We start from the raw sequence: 23,719 nt of genomic DNA on the forward strand, positions 1-23,719 counted from the left end.
AAATTTTTTTCAAGTAAAAAAAATCGTGCTTTAGAATGATACATTTTTTTTTAATGATCTAATAAAAATTCCCTAAATTTATAGTTGTAAGAAACATATATCATAAAGACTAGATGAAAACAGCACCTATATTAATATTAGTGAGCATATCCGGCAAAAATGGTTATCATCGGAATGTAGACAGAAGAAGAAGAATGGAAAATAAAACTTTTATGGGTTAGGTTGGGTAAAGAACACAACACAGACAATTGGGCGCATCTTCAAGACTTGTACGATATTGTACATTCAAACTTCAGTTTTCCTTTTATATGATCGGGTTCGACATTCAGATTCTTCATTAGTGTCCAGAGGGGGGTTGACGTATTGATCATTAGACTAGTGTCACACCCTGGTGGCCATTTTGTAAAACCGGTCGAACTGAAAGTGAACCGTACGCATAATTTAAATTCAATTGAAGGTAAGTTTTGAATGAAACAATCAATTGCAAGTGGTGCAATGATCATAAGAAAATTTTGGTTGATTTTTTGAACCTGTGACATTTATTCTAAACGACTTTCGCGCTCTTTGCAGTCACTTGGGCGGTTTCCGCTGACACTTGCGTTGACTGCAATGTGTATTGAGCACATGTTACTGATGTTTTCGACGATTCTGCGGCTTAGCAGTACAACGCTGTTTAATTAAGATTATTGTCGTTCATTTTTTATAGTTGCTTTTAAATTTATAATGTAATATTATTGATTGGAGATTTGTTTTTTATTTTCCGTACAATAATATAACGAAGAACTTGTAACTTTCAATGAAAGAAGTGAAATAACATGTTTATTGCCAATAAATAAACCGATGCTTATTATCCTGTGTCTCACTAAATTCCAATTTAAGCGATTTTTAACGTTTTCTTGTGAATCTTATTGAAGACATGTTGTTTCAGGTACATTTATCAGTCATATGCGTAGCAGTTTGACAGCTTTTAAATACTATATCATTATGATTAAACATCGCATAACCGCTGTCATCATTTCCAACAGTGAATAGAATATAAGTGATGCCTTTTTTTCACAAGGTGTTCATGTGATATATTCATTATTTGAAGTCAAGGAAAGTGTTAAGTAGTTGATCATGCTCTCTAAAGCCATGTATGTTGTTATGAATTTGTTGATAATGGAAATTCTCACATTCAGTTAAAAATTGCTTATAGCATTAAAGTAAAAACATGACAATTAATATCCTTATAAAATAATGTGTTGCACTATTCTCCAACCATTTTTTAAAATGAGACATATATCATTTTGATATCAGCGTTGAGCGTTTCACCAGGCAGTGTTAAGAGTACGTTGATCTTTTAATCAAATCTTATATATTTTTTCAGTTTAGTATCTAATTCAGTTCAATGTCCATGCAGTCCAAAGATACACATTAAAATGACATAAATGTATCAATACATCTTTTGAACTAAACATAATCTTTAGAAATATTTTTTTGTTACAATGCGAATGGGAGGGGTGAAAGAAATGAGAGATAATCGGATAACTGGAATTGCAATACAAGCCCCACTGTTATCTTCACAGCAGTTTTTTAATTTGTTTACAAATGCTAAGGCCCATCAAAATTCTTCAATGTGTGCTAGATAGAAGTCGGGTTAGAAAGTAGCAAGGGAAACAATTACGTTATCATGAATCACCATTAAAACATTTGACAGGCAAACTTGACAAGCTTGTTACACTTTTACTATGCCCCCCAAAGGCCTGTTCATGTAAAACCACATATTTTAACCTTGATTTCTGGAATTGCCTTGCAGGCCCATCCACCAGTGGAGGAAAGAGTTTATCATCAGTTTCTTGGTGGTGCATTGAACAGCAGCTAACCAAGCAAGATGCCTAAACCAGTGAGTTTTTGATTCAATCACTAAGTAGTGCAAACAGAATTTAAAGTAAGCCCCAGGACAAGTGACCTGTCAATCAAACAGGGGGTGTGCCTTTCTGCCCCATTGATGACATGATAGATTCAGCTGTTTATCATATCAAAATCAACAAGTTGTAGGCTGTAATGAAATCTTTTATCAATGCAGAGACCATTTGATCAACTCGATGTTGTTATTCTTATCAGATGCTCTAAGCTGTTAATTAATTTTTGCCATCTGCAGTAAAAGTGCAGGGTCATATACTTTATTACATTTAATTGCTAGGATATTGGTAAAATGGGGGAGCAAATTTGTATTCATGATAGTAAACAGGTGCAGCTGTCTGTCAACTGATTCTGATGACAGTGCCATAGCAAATGTTTCTGACAATCTAATTAATGGCTGGTTTTGTATATTCCGGCCTTGTTTTTGATAGAATCAGTATTTAGTTATGTCATTGATCATGTGACGAAACAAGGAAACAATCAACCCAGCCCTAGTGTAGATCAGCATTTATATCACTGGAACTTGAATGTACCAGTCATAGTGTTGGAAAAGGCATCAGTTGGGAGTCTTAAAGAATACAATTTTCCATTCAAAACTAAGTAGGAAATGGCAAAAGTGAAGCAGGTAGCTTATTGTTTTAATAACATGAATGCATGTGCTTATTAACTATGGTTTTTTGACAGTGAAAGCTTTACTAGGATGCTTTGTGGAATTATTTCCTGGTTTGAAATATGTGTTTTCTATGAATTTTGATATCACAAGGTTGATATCCTATGTATTTTCAAACACGAACCAAGATAGACATAAACAGGTGTATTTTTATCGTAAAGGAGGTATTTCATATTCCAAATAAGGTGAGACACAGTGAACACGAATATTTGGTTCGCCACCACCTAGTAACGGGACAGCGCTGTTGATTATAGTCATCGCAGATAAGTAGTCTACAAGGGGTCACCTGCATTCTTGGAACAACCCTGTGTACAGAATAAGCTGCAAGGGGAAAAAATTGTCAGCTTTGTGTGTATGTTGAAGGCTTGGGTTTGATATAATGGTTATGTTTTCACTTCCTGCTGTACTGCCTGTACACAGCACCATTACAATAGATCTGTTATACTCTGATCACTGGAAGGATGGTATCTGTAATGATAACCCATGTAGTGACAGTTCTGTGGAAATTCTGTGTTGTTAAAGAGTTGACAGATATATATATTATGGGTGGAAATTTTAAATGCCCCAAGTGTAACAATTGCATTCCTGAGGTCTCTCACAGAGACACACGAAAAAGAAGTTATGTCTGGGTGACTGTCGTAGCTGGGCATGGTAACGCTGACCAACTTGTAGTTTATGTTCAGCTGTTTCTCTTAGATTTGTTATGTGCCAAGCAAGCATGTCCAGTAAAAATAATAGGAGAGATATCGATGGTTGATTTGCAGGTAGCTCAGTGGTTTATGTGTCCATAATGACGTTTTATGTTTAATCTGAATGACCTACCCAGGAGTAGGGCCCTGTTGATTTGATGATAAGGGTATTGAGTACATTTTACAACCAGCCCTGGGCTGTACTCTTGTGTGATACAGACTAATTAAGACACCACTGATGGCTGCTTCTAGTAGGTTTTATTAGCTTTAAAGTTTCAATTGATGCCACTTCCATGTGAAATGACAAAATTTACTCTTGCCCGACCCAGCAGGCATTGATTCTAACTTGCCTATACACTCTCAAAAATTTTACATCCTGTTTTGGGGGAAAACTACTGGTAACTGTATCATAACTCAAAGGTGACAGTTGCGGTCATGCCTTAGTTCATGTAAGAACTATACTTGCAACTCTCTCATTCATGAATATTGCAACAACCCTGGTGACATGATTTATAACAAGTCGTTCTGCATGCTGTTTGAAAGGAACACTCTGGAGAGTCAATAGAGATGTTCAGTAGGGGGATATGAAACCTTACCCTTACAGTCAATAGGTGGAGACCTAACTCACCTGTTTGATACCTGACCTGGTATTAACATGCTACCAGATCACTCAACAGGTAAATGGCCAGTCATGTACTCGGATTGAATCTCAAGTGAAGATTCTTTGGAAAGAAACTGAATCTTGAGCAATGTCTTTTTGAAAAAAAACTCTGTGCTGCAGAATATATTCTCCTTTTCATTGGATGGACTGTAGTAATTCAGTGTATGGTTGGGTTTAGTGCAGTGATCCGTGTATATATTGGAAGATCATCATTTTTAAAAGCCTTAACCTTTTATGTGTACATTCTACAACAGTTTTTAAAAGTATTTTAGCCTGTTGATAAATTGAAAAAGGACACAGTGACTGATTCCTTATGAATATAATGAATGTGTATATATTGCAATTTAACTTGAGGGCTGTTTGAATAACTTAAATGGAAAGGTGCGGATAAAATTGTCATACACTCTGTTATATTAACCCAATTCGTGTAACCACTTGTTTTTATTTTAAGATTTGATGTCAAAATCTCTTACAGGCATAACTCTCATATATTGAAAGAAAAATATGTTGTTTTATAGTATGTGCATGTAATTGCTTTTTTTCCCCATTCAAGATCAGAATATGACCGTTCTTATACACATAGCAGTTATTAACCACTCCTGTTTCATTGATATCACAATAAGTGTACAGAAAGTCACATAGACCAACTTTTGCCCTGTGTATATTGATTAACCACATAAAACTGGGTGGATAAAAGGTTAAGCAAACAAAAAGGTGTGAGACTTGTCTCTTTTTGCTGGTCGGAATGGACCCTGGTGTGTAGGGCATTAATGTACCCAGATTAGATCAGCTCTAGAAATGAAAAATGAAAATAAATGACATTTCTGAGTTATCTGTATGAAATTCCTGATATCATTAGTTTCAGATTTGACTTTAAGGTCATGAACATCTGATATATCGATGCATAAAATAAGTTTAACTTCTATCAATATAAATATAAAATGTGAAATTGACATAAATGTTTAAGTAAATACTTTTCTAAATCATTTATCTGTAATAACCACAATATCTATTAAATAGAGATGGTTGATTAAAACAAGGAAATTAATTAAAACCTGACCTAAATGCATCATGTGTGTATATACAAGAGGAACAGCCATCTCTGTGACTCTTTATGGAAGATTGATGTTCAGGGTGACAGCTTTATTGACTTCTTTACCCAAACATAGCATTTCTTTACCAGCCTTTCTGTAAAGCCATTATTGAGATACATAAAAAAGTGTCTAGTCATTGTAAATATCCAGGACACTGACCAGCGGCCCCTGGGACAGGCGGATGGGGCCAGGGGAGCCACATTTAGGCCATCGCAGGTGCCACGCCCCATTATCCAGGTTTGATTTGTAACAAAGATTGTGCTTTGACGAGCTAGGAATGTTCTTCCTACGTATTCACTTTATCAGAGATAAATGATACAAAGCAAACACTAACGTTTACAGGGACATATTCATTCATCCTGGGAAACAATGTTGACCAGTTCAGGCTTGTTGCCGGGACCCCTCCCAGTCTATGTAAAGGAGCCAAGATTTCACTTTCAGTCGGATAGGAAGTGCAGGTGTAGATAGGTAGTGTGTGGTAACAGAACTTGGGGGTAAACTCCTGCAATTAAAGTCGTGTTTGTTGTTATGCAAGGCAAAATAGCAAAAACGGTTCAGACATATCAGATCCAGGGCGAGAATGATGTTTGCTCTGCAGGCAACAATAAATTGTTGTACATTGTATGTGTTGTAAAAAAGAAGTTTCAAGAGGCTTTCCAGACCTCTAGCTTCTCTTAAGGGAGAGTTTTTGTATGCATATGTCTATGATAGACTTCGTTTTCACTAAATACATTAAAGTCAAGATCATCAAGTGAAAACATAAATGTAATGGTTTTAATCCTAAGTTAAAGGGAAAGAAAACGCCCATTAAAAAGCTACAACTCTTGCCAAGTTTTCTTGACTTCCAGAGGGCTACATGTAGTGAGGATAACACTGCCTTCACTCCATGGTGTCAAGCTGCTTTCCGGCATATTGGTGAAACTAGATTATTGAATATTATTACATTCTATTTTAACAATGGATATATATAGGCATTTCTTTCCTGTTTGCATGCTTTTATTCTGAAATGAGAGAGAAGTATAAATTGAGAACAAGAGAGAAGCATAAACACGAGAACAATAAATAAATGTATGTATTCTTGATAAATGGGAGTGGTATTCAAGTGAACAAAAATAACTTTCCACAGCTAAGTCAGAGGCATAATTGAATCATACATATATTACATATATACACTGTAAGAATCCATTGGAATGAGTCATTAATTAAAAGCAAAATGATTAGGATAACTGTCTCGCATGGTTGACTTCTAACTTGGTGTCTGAGATTTTTTGTATGTATAGGTGTATATATTATGAACGATGACAGAGTGCACAATACAAGCGTCTTCACTGTAAACGTAATGGATGGCCTTTAAATTCATAAGTTTGTTCGGGATTAAGGTTGTAGGAGTTTTTCCTTGTACACAATCAAGGTGTGACCATTTTTCAGCCACTTGTTGTCGTGGGCTAGGCTGCGAGTCCCACACACTTTGTGAATGTTGGTGGAGTAACACATAGCTGTGGTTTGTGTTTCTGTGTTTCTCTCTGTTAGTGTGGTTGGTGCCCAGTGAATCAGTGATTGCTGCTCCAGTTAGAACAGGAGAGAACCCTGCTGACATAGGGCTTGGAGTTTTGTGAGAGTTTTGAAGTGAACTGACATCTTTGTGGATTAATTGTTGTTTTATTTTATTGTGTATTGATACTTGCTCGAAAGGATCTTAGATTGAAGTGTTTCGGATAATTGGAATTTTTTTTCCTCAGCATTCAGATATAAAGATGAAGACAGTAAGACTTTTATTTTTTATGTCTATATATACGTTTTATGTTTATTGAGCGCAACTTTTTTCCAGCTGTTAATTTGTCAAGGTTTTTTAGGTCTTGTCTAAACTGATTATTAAGCATGTATGAGGGACTATTGTCATGCCATAAGAATGTGCTAAGGAGTGATCTAGTTATACAAATGGTAACAAGCATATCGCACATACCAGTCAACAACTAAAGTTGTGTTTATTTAATTTTCATCGGAGCTTTAAATAGAGGTTTAAATTGTGGCAGGGATAATTCTTTTCAAGAGCAAATTCTCAATGAGAATAAAAAAGCTGAGATATACCGGTATATCCCATGATTCAATGTTTTTGGGCGTGTCTCGTTCATTCAGGTCTTGCCTTCAACATTGAAAAATAGATGGACATTTGTACATCACACTTTTTTGTTGGCATAAAAGGCTGGACCAAGGGATTAACTACAACTAAGCACACCGACTCCATTATATGTCACAGAGTGACTTTCTTCCAAGAACCCAAAACTTGTTTCTTTATAACATCCGGTTTTCTTGAATGAAATTAACTCCAGATGTGTTTGTAAATATCATAGCGATTTTTGTTTTTGTCAAAATGAGATATGCAAAGTTCTATGGTATTGGGAATTTTGGCATATTTATGGCAATGCAAAGTTTGGCATATTTTGGCTACTTTACCAAGACTCGTCAGTAATGCTCTTTATAGGATTGACTTAGTCAGGAAAACTAAGGATAGTATGATGTATTGCCTTGGATGTATGTATGATGATTAATACTAGATTTTTCAGTGACGATAATGGCTGAATTGCAACAGGTTTTGGTGGCAGGCGGGCTTGTGTGTTTTTGACATTTTGTGTATCGATGTTGTGTTGAGACGAAGATGTGTTGATTTTCGTGCCAGGTGAATTTTCTCCATAGTCGTGATGAAACTAGCAACGAAGCTGATAGGATAGCACAGGGCTGGGGGCAGTAGGGCAACACAGACTAGATTATCATTTGGCATGGTCTAATCTAGGTCAATAGGTGGGGGAAAATACTAGTAGTCCATTTATTGGTATTGACTATTGATGTAGAGAAACAATTCATTTCCAAACATTGCATGCACCATGAAATATTTTGTATGGGACTGCCACATGTGTACGGTATATAAAAACAGCTCTTTTCTATAAATTTATAATGTCCTTTAGTTGTGTTGTAAGATTGTTTGACAAATACATGTAAACTGCTAAACAGGAAATAATGGAAAGCTGAGATTATATGTTCAAACTTTGCCTTAGTTGACTGTCCTGTACAGAGCAGATCAAAAGAGCTTACAGACAGCTGTCTGAAATGACATTGTGAAGGCAGTTTATAAAGGAGATCAAAAATAGCATGCATAAAATTTTGCATATAAGAAATTATTCTTTTTTACATCTTTCTCTTTTGTAATGATTATTGTTGTGATGTTAAAGCTTGACAGAAAGCAGCTGCTTGATGATATACAGATTTGCAACAAGTTACAAACCAGTTTGTTCTTCTCTGAATTATCTGATTATATTTAACCTTTTTATTGATGAAAAGGTGATGCCTACATAAATTTTCAAGAGCATTTTTTGAAAATATATAAACGGAGAGAAGTTGTATTATATAAACTTGGGAGGTTATGATACAAATATGTCAAAGAGTATGATTCTGCTTTGTTGGTTGAATGTAATCTATATTTGACTGTAATGTTATGTTAGACTGTAATGTTACATTAGATTATAATGTTTGTATTAGACTGTAAATACTGTATTTGACTGATATGCTGTATTTGACTGTAATGCTGTATTTGACTGTAACTGTTGTATTTTACAGTACAATGTGCGTGTCACGACTATGGATGCGGAGCTGGAGTTTGCCATCCAGACCAGCACCACAGGCAAACAGCTCTTTGACCAGGTAAGCTAAAAAATAACCGTTATTCCTATCACCCTCCCTCCCACCCCATAAGGTATTAACTCAACCACCAAATACCCATCATTTATTGAAAGTTCTGCTAGTCTGCTGAAAAATCCAGACTCAAGGGTGCCTAGGTAGATGAATAATCTCCATGTGTCAATGTTCTAGACTTGCATTGTTTCCAATTATACTAAGCATTTTCCTCTGTGATCTACATGTTCATGTAGTGAGATGTTTAATGGCAAGTGGTAATCTAGGGGTCATAAAACAAATTAGTACACTTGTTATGTTTAAACCTAGAAATACTCCTGGTTGGAACTTGGAAATTTGGTATTAAAAAAAGAGTGAGAAATAGAGACATAAGCATGGTGACATTTAAGTAGAACAGAAACTAAGCTTAATATAATGCCACCTAGCTAGCACAATCTGTCAACTTATTATATAACATGCACTTTGAACAAAATGTAGATGATGGTTGACACTTTATCCTGGTATTTAATTACGGCTATGTCTGCAGCATATGCAATTCTAGATAGTCATATTAAAAAAGTTTATGAATATTTGAAGCAAACACTACAGTCTGTCGATTCTACCAAGTACTCTGCTTATCGGCTGTCAATGCTTACCTAAGACCATCAAATAGTAATTTTCTGAAGGCATAATAAGAAGTTGTACTTAAATGTATTGTATTAATTACCATACAATGCCTTGACAAGGAGATTTTTTTTCTGCTTATGCTCTCTATGTTTAATACGACATTGCTCTTTATTTAAAAGTTCAGAAGTTAGATACCATAATCAGTAAGGAACCACGTGTATATTAGCAACTTTGACTGATGTACTTCTCAAACATTTAGTTTTATTGGTTGTTTTATAAAGGAATTGTACCTCAAGAACAACTTAACAATGTATCAACATACGCATATACTATGTGCTAAGTGTTTATCTAAATAATCTCTGACAAATAGATTAACTTTGATGTGGGTAGATTATGTCATAATATCTTGATTTGATACAGATAATGAACTGATAAAAGATCTCAGATAACACTCCTTCTACGTACACCTATTTTGTTTTTCAGGTCGTGAAGACTATTGGTTTGCGTGAGATCTGGTTCTTTGGTCTACAGTATGTTGACAGCAAAGGTTACTCAACATGGCTCAAGTTGAACAAAAAGGTAAAAACCCTAGACAAGCTCTACGAGACATTGTCATCTTCTGTTTAAAAGCGTATTGTCTATAAAACTTTTTATTCTATGGATTCAGAATATATGATTTTATGACATGTTCCACCATATATTTTCCCATGCTCTTAAGTGCCTGATATCACATTAAAGTTTATGTACAGTGGAAGAGGTAAAAACCATCCCGAAATTTACATACATTTGATATCCTGAGTGAATAGCTGAATAGATTGAATTGCCAGGCTGGGGTGCTGCTTACATCTGATTTAAAGGTGTTTGAGGACCTGCTCCATGCCTCCCCCTGTAATAAGGACCCGGCTAGGCCAGTGAAGTTGTTACTTGACCTATAATTATTATTCCGGTCTTCAATGAACATGTCCACTGGCTGAGTGGGAGTTCCCGGGCCTCAGTTGTCCTGTTGTAGTAGGCAGTGTTTGTTTTATGATAGACCATACCTGATGGGAACTTACCTGAGATATGTATATCAAATGTAAATTTACAGCTGACTCAGGAATTGTGTGGTCATGCTTCAGTGGGTTTGAAAAATGAAACCGTCCATAAAATCAAGTTCAAAAGCTACACTGGGTCTATAAAAGTTGTCAAATGCAAGCATAACTTGTGACTTCTCTCGTATAGTCGCTGTCTTGAAATGTTGGAACATTCAAGCAGTCAAGGGGTTTAAGTACATACATGTATACCTTTGTTTGCCTTGCTGTCTTTAAGCTAGGTTGTAAAAACCTAGTTGAACCTTTTGAAATACACATCAGAATAATTGTTCAAAATTGCCAACTCCCTGTTAGTTCTGGATAGAAGCTATTTTATGAATATCCCACAAAACTGGTATATGTATTTGTTGGTAGAGAGCTTTAAATCTTCACCTTTCCACCCCATCAGTTTTTGAGGATACAGGTCTTATTCTAGATTTAAGCTCAATAACCTAGTTTTCAAGTGAGAACTGAGATTGTAGATAATTAAGCAAACACATGCTTTGTGTGGGGATAAACCACATTGTATAAAAGTACTCGGTGAAATGTAACATGAAGCCAAATTCAAGGTCACATGTCTACTTGTATTAGACTGAGGTGAACAGCCTCAGCCAATGGTAGAAAAGTGATTCTGAATGATGTAATTGTTAATTGTTGAGTTCTGATGTGTCATTTCACACACAAAATCGAGTTCAAGTGGCAGTCTTAGGAATCTCTTATTAAATCCCCCTCATCACTTCCTTGTGAATCTGCACACATTTTAAAGCAGACAATCTCATTTGAAATTTCTCCATTTCAGGTCCTCAGCCAAGATGTCAAAAAGGAAACCCCTCTACAATTCAAATTCCGTGCCAAATTCTTCCCAGAGGATGTCTCAGAAGAGCTTATACAGGAAATCACACAGGTACTAAAGGGGAGTGACTCAATCGTGGGCTGATGCAGGGTAGAGCAGTGAAGGGCCAGATGTCCATGTTTACTCTGTTAAAGAAATGATTGCAGACAGAAATGACGGATATACCCTCTTTGGGTTTTTTTATTACTCCCTGCCTTGCTCTCCCTCTGATGTGCAGCAGTTGATGCAAACCATGATTGCTTGTTTACAAGATTCCTTCGTTGCACTGGAAATAGTGCTGTCAAACTCTAGCATTGGAAGTGATTAGTGCCCACTGTGTAATGTGAACAAGCACACAGCAATACAAATGCATGATTGTGTAATGTTAACGCAATGAACATACTTCCTGTCTTGTAGCGCTTTTTGTAGTAGACGTATCATTTGATGCCCTTCCCGTACATTTATTTTGTTTTTTAACGATGATGATTGTTTCCGTCAGTTTAAGTCATTGGCATCAAACCGTAGCAGAACTCATGACATATATAGAATTTGATATAGGGTGAAATACTTGATCAATATTTTAAGTTGATGATTATGTATATAGTATGTCTCTTGGACAAGAAAGATAATCCTGCAACTCACAGAATGTAAAAATCTCTAAATCAAAGCAATGCAAATCATCACCATGAAACAATCAATTATTTAATTGAAAATGTCTCTAATTTTTGTTTATTAAATGTTATAATTGCCAGCACAAAACTGCTGCAACTTTAATTACTTCAAACAGGCATTGGAATTGCTAGTGTCAAATGAAATAAAAATTACAAAGTCATGCAAGGTGACTTAACTGATGTCTATTTACTTCTATAGAGAATGTTCTTCCTACAAGTGAAAGAAGGCATCCTGAATGATGAAATCTACTGTCCCCCAGAAACCTCGGTGTTGTTGGCCTCTTATGCCTGTCAGGCCAAATACGGAGACCATGACCCTGAGAAACACAAGCCCGGCTTCCTCTCCAATGACAGACTCCTACCCCAGAGGTAAGCTCTTCATGGCCACTTTCCACAGATGTGGTCAAGTTTAAAAAGTTGTTGTTTCATTAAGTTTTTGGGCATCAATTTTTGTTAATTTAGTGAAAATTTCACTTACTTCAGTCTGTGGCCATTAATCGTACTATTTCAGTGCATTACTAAAAATTGCGCTACAGTGAGCATTAGAATTTGTCGATCAATTCAACAATGTAATCTAAGAAAATTGGTGTGTAATGAAAATTGATGAAACCCGAACATCAAGTGCATTATCAATTATAACAGTTTTCATTTTACTTGTGTCTGTTAAATTCTGATGAAGCTTTTTTTTCGGATGTATCTAATCTTTCTGAAGCTTTTTTTTAACATTTTCTTTGTAAAATAGATTTTTAAGAATGTACCAAAATTAAGAATTTCATATTGACTGTACATTTGAATTGTGTAAATTAAAATTTTGATGTATTCCTGAAGCAGAGCCCCAGGTTAATTTATAAACTCAAACCTTTTTTTTTGTTTTTTAGGGTGTATGAACAGCACAAATTATCTAAAGAACAGTGGGAGGAAAGGATACAGAACTGGTTCAGTGAACACAGAGGCATGTTAAGGTCAGTGAACACAGAGGCGTGTTAAGGAGAGGTGCTTCATTGTAGTTTGTTGTCTTTGTATATTGAGTAAAGCATGTTTTATCAATTTTTCCTTGAAATAAATGTTAAATTCATATTTGGTATGTAATAAACATCTTTTGTCAAGAATGTGACTTAGTAGAAGTGGAAAGCTTACAAAATCACCACTGCATTTCTTGAAGAAAAATAAATGGTTTACTGTCATTGAAAATAATGATTCATATTTATAATTGGCATTTTGCAGGGAAGATGCTATGATGGAGTACTTAAAAATCGCACAAGATTTGGAGATGTATGGTGTTAATTATTTTGAAATCAAAAACAAGAAAGGCACAGAACTTTTACTAGGAGTTGATGCACTGGGTCTGAATGTGTACGACAAAGAGGACAAGTAAGTGGGGAATATTTTACCTTGAACTTTGTGAATAACATTCCGTAGAAGTTTTTAAGTATAGATGAATGTAATTTTGAAATATTCATTGTTTAATTTTTTTCTGCAGATTAACACCTAAAATAGGCTTCCCATGGAGTGAAATTAGGAACATTTCATTTAATGATAAGAAATTTGTCATTAAACCCATTGATAAGAAAGCACCTGTAAGTATTAACTTTATATTCTGTTCAACATAAAAATAAAAAGGAAATGCTACTTTATACATTTTTCTAACAAATAGGCTACATAACATAAATCTTTATAACACTTGACTGGCAATATAAAAGGTAGTTCAACTGTACACTTTCCAAAAGATCGTGGATGCTGAATTTTCCAGCCTTAAAACCCTTTGATGCATTATGTTTCAGGACTTTGTATTCTATGCACCTCGTCTGAGGATAAACAAGCGAATTCTTGCTCTGTGCATGGGCAACCACGAACTGTACATGAGGAGAAGAAAGCCAGACACAATTGAAGTTCAGCAGATGAAGGCTCAGGCTCGTGAGGACAAGATGGCTAAACAGATGGAGCGACAGAGGCTCGAGCAGGAACGACACGCTCGCGAGTCTGCTGAGAAACGGCAACAGGAGCTGCTAGAGAAATTACAGCTGTACGAAGAGGAAAATGCAAGGAGAGCCAAAGGTATAAAAAACAAAAAGCCTAAAAACAATATCCACCCTTCAGATGCCACCCTGAAATAAGAAATAGAAATCTATGGATGAAGTTACTTCGAACAATCCTTTTTGCACTTTATTAGATTATAAAAAAGAACAGTTTAAAGCATGGACTTGAATAATATTTCAAAATGTTTTGGTTTCGGAATGTTTTGTATTAAATGTTTGTGACAATGATTGCAGAGCTGGAAGACCAACAGGGCAAGATCCGCGAGCTGAACGAGGAGATGGAGGCATACAAAGCTCAGCAGGAGGAGCTCGACGAGCAGAGAAGGCGAGCTGATGAGCTCCAGAGGCAGTTCGAGGAGACAAAACATGCCTCAGAGGAGGAGAAGGCACAGATGGTAGGCAATTGTTTCTCAATCACTGTACAACACAGATTATGGTATAATGAAGAGATAGGGGTCAGAGCGGATCTACCATTAGGGATGTTTGGGGTATTGGGAAGTAAATTGAGGCATAGTGCATGGTCTGATTTTATCTTCATTTTTCCACTGCTCTTTTTAATGCAACATTGGTACATATTTTCAATTATGAGGATTAACAGTGTTTCATTTTTTTTTTTAAGTCGAAAATTATTAATGTGTTTTGTTATGCGTCTCTTTGATCGGTGAAGCCAGTAGTTGTGCATTGGTATGGGCCAGTAGTTGTGTATTGTTTGGGGTTGGGTGAGTGTCCACATTAATGTGCAGTACTGTATGCAATCTTGGTTTCCATTATCTCTGTACCCAGACCATTATCATTATAGCAAAACCGATACACAGAAAAAAGACAACTGGTATGTCTGTGAAATTTATAGATTTGTATATCCTTACAGGTGCCATATCTAAACACCTGACAGAAAATATACCAGAAAATACCTCAGAAACAATTAATTCTTTATATAAGGACAAAGTAATAGATTTAGTCACCTGATATAAGATGCAACATAATGCACTCTATTGTTAACACATCCAAATCAGGTATTCTTGTACAGTCAAACATTACTGACTAGTAGAGCATATGATATATTGGCCCAATTTATTTATGTTTAACAAACTAACACTTTATACAAGCATATTGGAATATAGGTAAATTGAAAATAGAAATGAAAAGAAAAAGCAGAAATTTATGACCAAAGAGCTCATTAATTGCATTCTTACAAAAAGCAAAATTACAACAGAAGCATAACAAGATTTAAAACAGTGGTACAACAGTATTTCTTGCATGCATACTTTGTATCAAAAATGTACTTCAAAGCTAAGTATTCTTCAATTTTATTCTTATACAACTGATGATACAGACATGAGCATTATTTTTCATTGCATTATACATGTACATGAAACCATGATTTTGAACAAAAAAAAGTTTCACAGTGCTGTGTCATTTTTGTACTCTAGGCTGCAAGGTTAGCCGCTGCCCAGGAGGAGATTGAGAAGAGTATGTCCACTCTGAACGAAAAAGAGAATGAGATGGGCCGCCTACAGACTGACCTGGAGTCCGCTCAGAGAGAGAGGGAGGAGAAAGAGCGGGCCCTGATGGAAGCCATGGCCAACATCCACGTCAAGGAGCACGAGTCAGAGGAAAACGATATCGGTGAAAACGGAATGTCATACGGTGAGTTAGTTATGTTGTATGGTTTAAAATCAAATCTGGCCACCAAAAAACTTTTTGAGATGTGTTAATGTAAAGATTCAAGAAATAATAGTTAAAATACAAACAGTGGCTGAGACTTCCAATTTTCAGCATATCCATGATTTTTTTGTGGTTCAGAAGGTCTTCTGTATACATGGTATAGGAAGAAGTTTGTATTCTTTGCAATTGGTTATTTGGTTCCATAATGTACAGTTACAGACTTTGGGTTGTCAAATAGTGAGCATAAGGTTTATGTATTTTTGCTGTTGGTGACCAGTGAAGTATATATGACTTATTCTGTCTTAGATATGTTTAGTAAGATTATACCTAAATGCTGTTGGTGACCAGTGAAGTATATATGACTTCTTCTATCTTAGATATGTTTAGTAAGATTATACCTAAATGCTGTTTGGATTTTTCATTAGATGCTGAGTTGACCCAGTATGAAAATGCTGAAGACATGGCCCGACCGGAAGAGGAGAGAATCACTGAAGCCGAGAAGAACATCACTCTGCAGAAACAGTTAGAGGTAAAGTCCCACTAATACTGAAAGTTAAATGTCAAGTTTTATCTGAAGGAGGTTTCCACTCAGTTATTTTGAATTCTATAACAGGAGTATCAAATTTGATCAGGTTGAGATCTTCCTATAGTTACTAGATTTACTGATGTAAAGTTGTGCATTTTTACAGCATAAAAAAATGTAGAATTGAATGTCGTTCAGACTAGATTGTTGCAGTTTACTTTTTTTTAGAATTTTTTCAATTTTTTTATTGTTTTAAAAGATTGATTAATTATTTGATGAAGCAACTGAAGCATTAGCTATTGTTCAATGTTTCTCCATGTACTTTCATATCTATATCTCTTATTGTCGTTGCAGGCATTACAGCGAGAACTTGAAGAATCCAAAGATGCCCAGAAAGCCACCCTGAACGACGTCTTGCATGAACAAAATGTGAAGCAGGGGCGTGACAAGTATAAGACTCTGAAACAGATCCGCAGTGGCAACACCAAGCACCGAGTGGATCAGTTTGAAGCCTTGTAGAGGAAGCCTGCATACATAGGAACAAATTTATATATTTTACTGACCATATCATCTGTCTGTAATCCGAGTTTTTACCAGGGCTGGGACATGTGTACAGTAATACTATGGTCTCTTCCACAAAGTGTTAAGGGGTGTGTGAAAAAGACGCATCAAAGATGGACTGAAAACAAAATTACTTCATTTTTGATTTTGAAAGTTAATTTTACTATAGTACCTGAAACTAGAAAAGACATGCTTATAACCAGATTGTTATATCATCAACAGAATGATGGGTTGTCAAATAGTTATTCATTCATTTGATTACTTTGCACATGGTGGCGACATGCAAAGATACAGATTTCATAACATTGCATCACAGATTCAAAGCTTTATGTTTAAAGGAAAAAAACTTTTTTTGGTTTATTTTTGTATAGGTTTATTCAGTTGTAGTACTGACTTTTGGGAGGGTGGGCATCAAGATAGATTTATTTTTGTAACTTTGAAATGATGTAATCGGAAAGTTTACCTTTGTACATTGTAAAGCTGGCATATATTATTTGATGTTTGTTAGTGACATAAATTTATTTTTCACTAAGTATATTTATTCTTTTCTTTTTTTGCTAGATTTCAAGTTTATAATGTATGCAGAGATTTTTATATATTGTTTAATAGACCATCTAATTTTTCGTGGCTGCATTTTGATTCAGTGTACCTGTTAGATCCTTATATGACTGAATATATGTATATGAAAATCTAATGACGTGTTCAAATCTGGGATTCCAAAGAGTCAATTAGATCTTTGTAGCTTTGTTAATTTCCCCTGTAAGATATTGTAGACTTGTGATATTATTTTGACAAACAACGTATTCTCGATTAATTGTGTTAGTTACAATTACATCGAGGAGGTTGTGTCACTATGTTGTTGTAAAACTTCAAAAAGAAAAGACTTGCCAGCTGGTTATGCATGCCTAAATTTTGAGTTAACTTGGGGCTTACATCATTCCTATTTATATACTGCCATTATGTTCTGTACAAGCTTCGTTTATTGTTTATTGCATTAGTTAACATGAGTTTCATAGCATAGCTATTCATTTCAGTTTTTAAATTAATGCAAGTTGGAAAAAATTATCTTTGGATTCCTAAGGAAAATGATATGTTAGAAATGAACCATTTGATTGGTGTCTATACAACGGTGATTATTAGCCAATCGTCATTCAGCATTCCAGTTGGTCACTTCATCTGTCTTCTTATTGGTCAAGTGCTGTAGTGGTCTCTGGTGTATACACTTGCTGAAGATGCGAATATTTATATTTTTTTACTTAGGGAGCACCTTGTTATGGTAAATTTTGTGATACTTTCTTGCCTAAATACGGGAAACCTCTGTTACCTTTACTTTTAAAAAAATTAAAAATCACAAATGTTTAAAAATTGATTATTATATCAAAATTATTGTTTAGAATAGTTAATGTTAATTGATTTCCATTTTGATGAAGAAGCAGCCTGAACAAGAGTCCTAGAAGTGAAACAGTTTTCTTGTGATAGCACTTGATTGGAAATTTGTCTCATTCTGTCATATGTCATGATTGAATTGATATATAATCCATATATATACTGAATAAAGTCATTGGACAATGCAGAAAGTGTTCTGTTATTTCAATGTATAAATGTTCGTGATGCTGAAGTGTCAGAACATTCATCATTAATATTTTAATATTTTGGAGGCAAATAGAAAGAGTATGGATAACGTTGACCATAGCAATAGTCAAATTGTGGTTTGCTGTTCCATCCATGCTAGAAAGTCTCCAGACCAAGGTCCGCATATCTCTTCTGTTATCCAGAAGGGAGAGGATCGTACTCATTCATTAAAAAAAAGTGCTGCCTTTTGCTAAAGCTGACATGATTCATAAAAGCATTTAGTCACCGTATTAGTTTGATCGATCCTCAACTGTCACTGGGGTATCTAATTCTAATGTGTGTTCAGCAGAACGCTCTCCAAAACTTGTATTGCAGGAATAGGAAATTTTGGCGAGCGCTCGCGAGGACAGCAACCTAACGTTGTATATTTTTCTAATAATAAAAATGCATACCGTTTAACGCACACGTACATCAGTCGCCCTGACATTATATCTTTTTCTCATTGTACATCTTTAACTACATACTCCCAAAAATTGGGGGGGGGGGGGGGGTGGCTCGATCCATGATAATTCATTTTTTATACTTAAATGACGGGCGTACAAGGCGTTGTAATCCCCCCAACTGGAGCAATAAAGGCGAACGATTTTCAATTTCAGTTGAAATATTAATTTTTGGCTTGTAAACATTGTTTATAGTGTAAATTTTATGTAATATGGGTTTCCAAGTTAAGCTGCACAGCGTTTTATGCACAAATCTTGATCATTTACTGTTCTAAATTGCAAATTTTAGGAATGAATGGGTCTCCACTCCATCCTAAAAGTACTTTTATGTAAAGGATAAGTTTTTATTCATTTTTAGCTCACCTGAGCTGAAAGCTCAAGTGAGCTTTTCTGATCACTTTTTGTCCGGCGTCTGTCTGTTGGTCCGTCCGTCTGTCTATCTTTAACCTTTTTAGTTCACCGAGACGAAGTTGGGGAGAGCTTATGCTATACTCTCCGCGTCGGCGTCTGCGTCCGGACCTGGTTAAAGTTTTTGTTGCAGGTCCTGTATCTAAGCTATTACTTGTCCTATCTTCACCAAACTTGCATTGATGATGCATTTGAACCTACTTGTGGACTTGAAAGACTTGGATGCTGAATCTGGGTCCTAAATTTCAGATGCTGAAGGAGGTTAAGGTTTTTGGAGCAGGTTAAAGTTTTTGTTGCAGGTGCCCTTTGAACGCAATATCTAAGTTACTCCTGGTCCGTAATTCACCAAACTTGCATGGATGGTTTGTCTCATGATAATGATCCACCAGACAGGCTTGAGTGCTGAATCTGAGCTATAGGTTTCGGATGCTGGAGGAGGTTAAGGTTTTTGGAGCAGGTTAAATTTTTTGTTGCAGGTGCCCTTTGATAGCAATATCTAAGTTACTGCTGGTCCGTACTTCACCAAACTTGCATGGATGGTGTGTCTTATGATAATGATGCACCAGACAGGCTTGAATCCTGAGTCTGAGTTATAGGTTTCGGATGCTGGAGGTGGTTAAGGTTTTAAGAGCTGGTTAAAGTTTTTGTTGCAGGTGCCCTCTGATGATAATATCTTATTTACTACTGGTCCTTACTTCACCAAACTTGTATGGTTGGTTTGTCTTATGATACTGATGCACCTGACAGGCTTGAATGCTGAATCTGAGCCATAGGTTTCGGATGCTGGAGGAGGTTAAGGTTTTTGGAGCTGGTTAAAGTTTTTTGAGCAGGTGCCCTCTAATGATTATATCTTAGCTATTCCTGGTCCAAACTTCATCAAACTTGTGTGGATGGTGCGTTTTATTATACTAATGCACCTGAACGGCTTGAATGCTGAATCTGAGCCAAAGGTTTCGGTTGCTGGAGGAGGTTAAGGTTTTAAGAGCTGGTTAAAGTTTTTGAAACAGGTGCCCTCTGATGATATCTTAGTTATTACTTGTCCTAACTTCACCAGATGGTGCGTTTTATGATATTGATGCACCTGACAGGCTTGAATGCTGAGTCTGAGCCATAGGTTTCGGATGCTGGATAAGGTTAAGTTTTTTTAACAGGTCACATATTACATAGATAATAGTACTATTTCAAACTTGCATAGTTGATTAAACTGTAATATGAATGAATAGCAGAGGAAGCTTCAGATTAGAGCTTGATCTCCATTGTCAAGAATGCTAAAAAATATATCTTAGTTATTACAGGTCCTAACTTCACCAAACTTGAATAGATGGTGTGTCTTATGATTCAGATGCACATGATAGGCATGGATGCTGAATCTGAGCCATAGGTTGCGGATGCTGGAGGTGGTTAAAGTTTTAATTGGTGGTGCCCTCTGATGATGATATCTTAGTTATTACTGGTCCTAACTTCACCAAACTTGCATGGGTGATGAGTCTTATGATACTGATGCACCTGACAGGCTTGAATGCTGAATCTGAGCCATAGGTTACGGATGCTGGATGAGGTTAAGGTTTTTGGAACAGGTCACATGTTTTATAGATGATAGCTTGCAAAGTTGATTTAACTATATTATAAATGAAACGCAGAGGTTGCTTCAGATGCAGAGCCTGATCTCCATTATCAAGGATGCTAAAGAAATCTCCTACCTCACTTAAACCTGCTTGATAGAAAGATGTGGTTGTTGTTAAATGATATAACATGATTCCTATGATAAAGTATTGTATGATATGAAACACTATTGTTTAATATGATACAATATAATATCATATTTTATATTGTAAAAAGTTATATGATACGATATGGTATTGTATCAATTTTTTTGATATTTTATGATATGATATTGTATCATGATATTGTTCTGTATAGTATTGTATATAATGATACAATATTATATAATATTATATTGTATCTATAATATTGAATGTAGCATATGAAATAATATAATATGATATTGGTTTCTGTAATATACAATTATATAACATGAAATTGTATTATATGATATTTTAATATTATATATTATCCTATCATACAATATTGTATAATATGATATTGGTTTATAAGAAATATATTATTGTATCATATGATACAATATTTATAATATAATATTGTATTATATAATATTTTACTATATCACATGATATTGTATCATTTGATATGATACAATGTTGTATCAAATTATATTGTATCATATGATACAATATCATATTATGTATCAAATATTATACAATATCATACAAAACAATATCATGCTATATTATACAATATAATATCATATGTTTCAATGTTATGATGTTATATGTAATATGATATTGTATCATATAATACAATATTGTATTATATATAATGATGTTGTATTATGTGATCAAATACAATAAGGTTTTACGCAATACAATGTCATTTCATATTTACAATATCATCTTTGTTTATTACAGTATTTTATTGTTTAATTTTATATTATTATTTTGACTAACATATGAACATATGATTATCATATAATTTTTTAACAGATGATATATGAATTTGTGTCAAAACAGAATCCATGAATATCCAATATCATAAAATTTGATTTTCATATAATATGATAAAGGTGGTCTCATAAAGGTGATGTCTCATAAGGGTGATGCCTTGTCTCGGTGAGCTTTGTAATCTGTGATTACCTATGTTTACATTTTCGACTTCTTCTCCTGAACCACTTAACCAATTTCAACCAAACTTGACACAAAGCATCATTGGGTACATTTGTAAAAATAAAGGGACACGCCCTATTTCAAGGGGAAATAATTAGGATTTATTGAAAAATTTGTGATATTTTTCAAAAATCTTCTCCTCAAAAATCATTTGGCCAGAAAAGCTGAAACTTGTGTGGAAGCATCCTCAGATAGTGTAGATTCAACTTTGTTCAAATCATGGTCCCCAGGGGTAAGGTGGGGCCACAATGGGGGGTCCCCCCCCCTGCTACGTGCCTGAAAAATGAAATGAAAATAAGACGAATAAGAATGCATTTGAAGTAATTGAAGTAAAAGGTATACAATGCAACAATAGAAATCGAAAAACTAATGTGGCGGTAGTCGGAAAAGGTGCGAGGATGCGACGGCGAAGATGCGAATGCGAAGTTGCGAAGGCGAAAGAGCGATCATAATATCGCCCCTTCGCCTTCGCACTCTTGCCGTCGCATTTTTGCCTTCGGCTTTTTTCTGTTTGTGGCTTGCATTTTTTAGAGGTTGTACCAAAGTTACATACCATTTTGTTCACTATATACTAAAGACTTTTTTCTAATGAAATTCAAATGAATTTTGCCCGTCCCGTTTTATAACTACAAAAGGTCAAAGTTCATTTTTTATTTTGATGAAATGTAAACAATTTCGTGAAAATATGTACATTTTATATGTGACTATTATGGGTGTTATTTATGCTTAAAATGTTCGAAAGTAATTAATATCATGATTCACTTTTATTAATTTCTGATGAACTATCTAAAAATAGAATAAAATGCAACAAAAGTCTTAATTTTGGACTAATATTATGTAAACGAAAACATCTTATTTGAAACCTTTCCAAGTCCAGCGATTTCAGGAAAAACGTATCTAAGAATATGTGTAATCTGATGTTTCTAAAACACTATTCAAAACCATATGATGCGGATTTCGTTTTCGTGGAAATTGATAAAATGCTTGTGTCCTCTTATTTTTTCATTGAAACTAAAAAACCCCGCGAAATAAAAAAAAAACTAATAATAATTAATAATTCTTTGAGGATAGGCACATTTTGGGAGATATGAATCAGAATGTGTGAAAAATCCTAAATACTAATTTTATTTCACATTTTTTTAAAGTTTAAGAATTAAGACTTCATATTATTATTACCAAGTTGGCAAAGCGTTCAACAGAATGTCGTCATCTATAACATTTAACGTTTTTGCCAAGGAAAAATGTAGTGTTTATTCAAATGTCATAAAATTAATATCGTGAATTGATAAACATCTCAAAACAGAGGAAAAACATTATATGAAGGTCGACCTGTCTATACAAGGTCTTTTTGTGAATTGTTTGGTAGTTTTCAGAAAAAATAACAAACTTTAAAGGTGATAAAGTCTTTAACCTCTTCTAAGCATTAAGGATTGCGTATAAGCTTACCTCTGTACTCATCAAAAGAGGATGCTGTCTCGTTTTGTAAAATTTCACGCTTGATGAATTTGCTTGAAAAGGACGCGTGGGGAGATAACTTTGGTCGTTGAAGGGTTTCCATCGACGGGCGATCACTTGCATTTTATTTATAGAGAGAAAATGTTTATGTGTCCCACTTGCCCCAGTGTCCCATTTACCCCAATTTCCCCTACATTTTACACCAATCCGACCCTTTGATTTTATTTTTTGACTTTATAAGAATTTTTTTTCCCTCACGTCTGTTATAATTTGAATAAAAGTTTGAGACTTATAAATAGCATATAACCTCACGGCATGTTGAATCTATAATGTCTAGACAGTTTTTTAGTGCAAAAAGGTCAAAAAATTAATCAGG

The 23,719-nt window shown here is 35.0% G+C and overlaps 1 protein-coding gene across 4 annotated transcripts; it reads left to right on the forward strand.

Moving 5' to 3' along the window:
- Positions 1-349: 349 nt before the first annotated feature.
- On the forward strand, positions 350-18,244 carry LOC128183500 (radixin-like). 4 transcript variants are annotated; one of them, XM_052852522.1, is made up of 15 exons: positions 350-457; positions 1,796-1,882; positions 8,629-8,712; positions 9,793-9,888; positions 11,179-11,283; positions 12,082-12,251; positions 12,761-12,844; positions 13,107-13,253; positions 13,363-13,459; positions 13,664-13,937; positions 14,153-14,313; positions 14,718-14,747; positions 15,349-15,565; positions 16,009-16,112; positions 16,461-18,244. In XM_052852522.1, exons 2-15 carry the CDS (start codon positions 1,871-1,873, stop codon positions 16,623-16,625), a joined length of 1,746 nt encoding a protein of 581 aa, XP_052708482.1. In that variant the 5' UTR covers positions 350-457; positions 1,796-1,870; the 3' UTR covers positions 16,626-18,244. The 4 variants fall into 4 exon arrangements, with proteins under 4 accessions (XP_052708482.1, XP_052708481.1, XP_052708484.1 ...); XM_052852521.1 differs by lacking the exons at positions 350-457; positions 1,796-1,882 and adding an exon at positions 2,376-2,527; XM_052852523.1 differs by lacking the exons at positions 350-457; positions 1,796-1,882 and adding an exon at positions 6,379-6,779.
- Positions 18,245-23,719: the final 5,475 nt, after the last annotated feature.

The sequence above is a fragment of the Crassostrea angulata genome, chromosome 5 (assembly GCF_025612915.1).
Source record: "Crassostrea angulata isolate pt1a10 chromosome 5, ASM2561291v2, whole genome shotgun sequence".
NCBI classification, from domain to species: Eukaryota; Metazoa; Mollusca; class Bivalvia; order Ostreida; family Ostreidae; genus Magallana; species Magallana angulata.

Excerpts from the sequence above, each read along its gene's own strand:
- LOC128183500 (XM_052852521.1), top strand. Across the intron at positions 12,252-12,760 it reads GACAGACTCCTACCCCAGAG|GGTGTATGAACAGCACAAAT; the intron begins GTAAGCTCTTCA and ends TTTGTTTTTTAG. Across the intron at positions 14,314-14,717 it reads AGGAGGAGAAGGCACAGATG|CAAAACCGATACACAGAAAA; the intron begins GTAGGCAATTGT and ends TTATCATTATAG.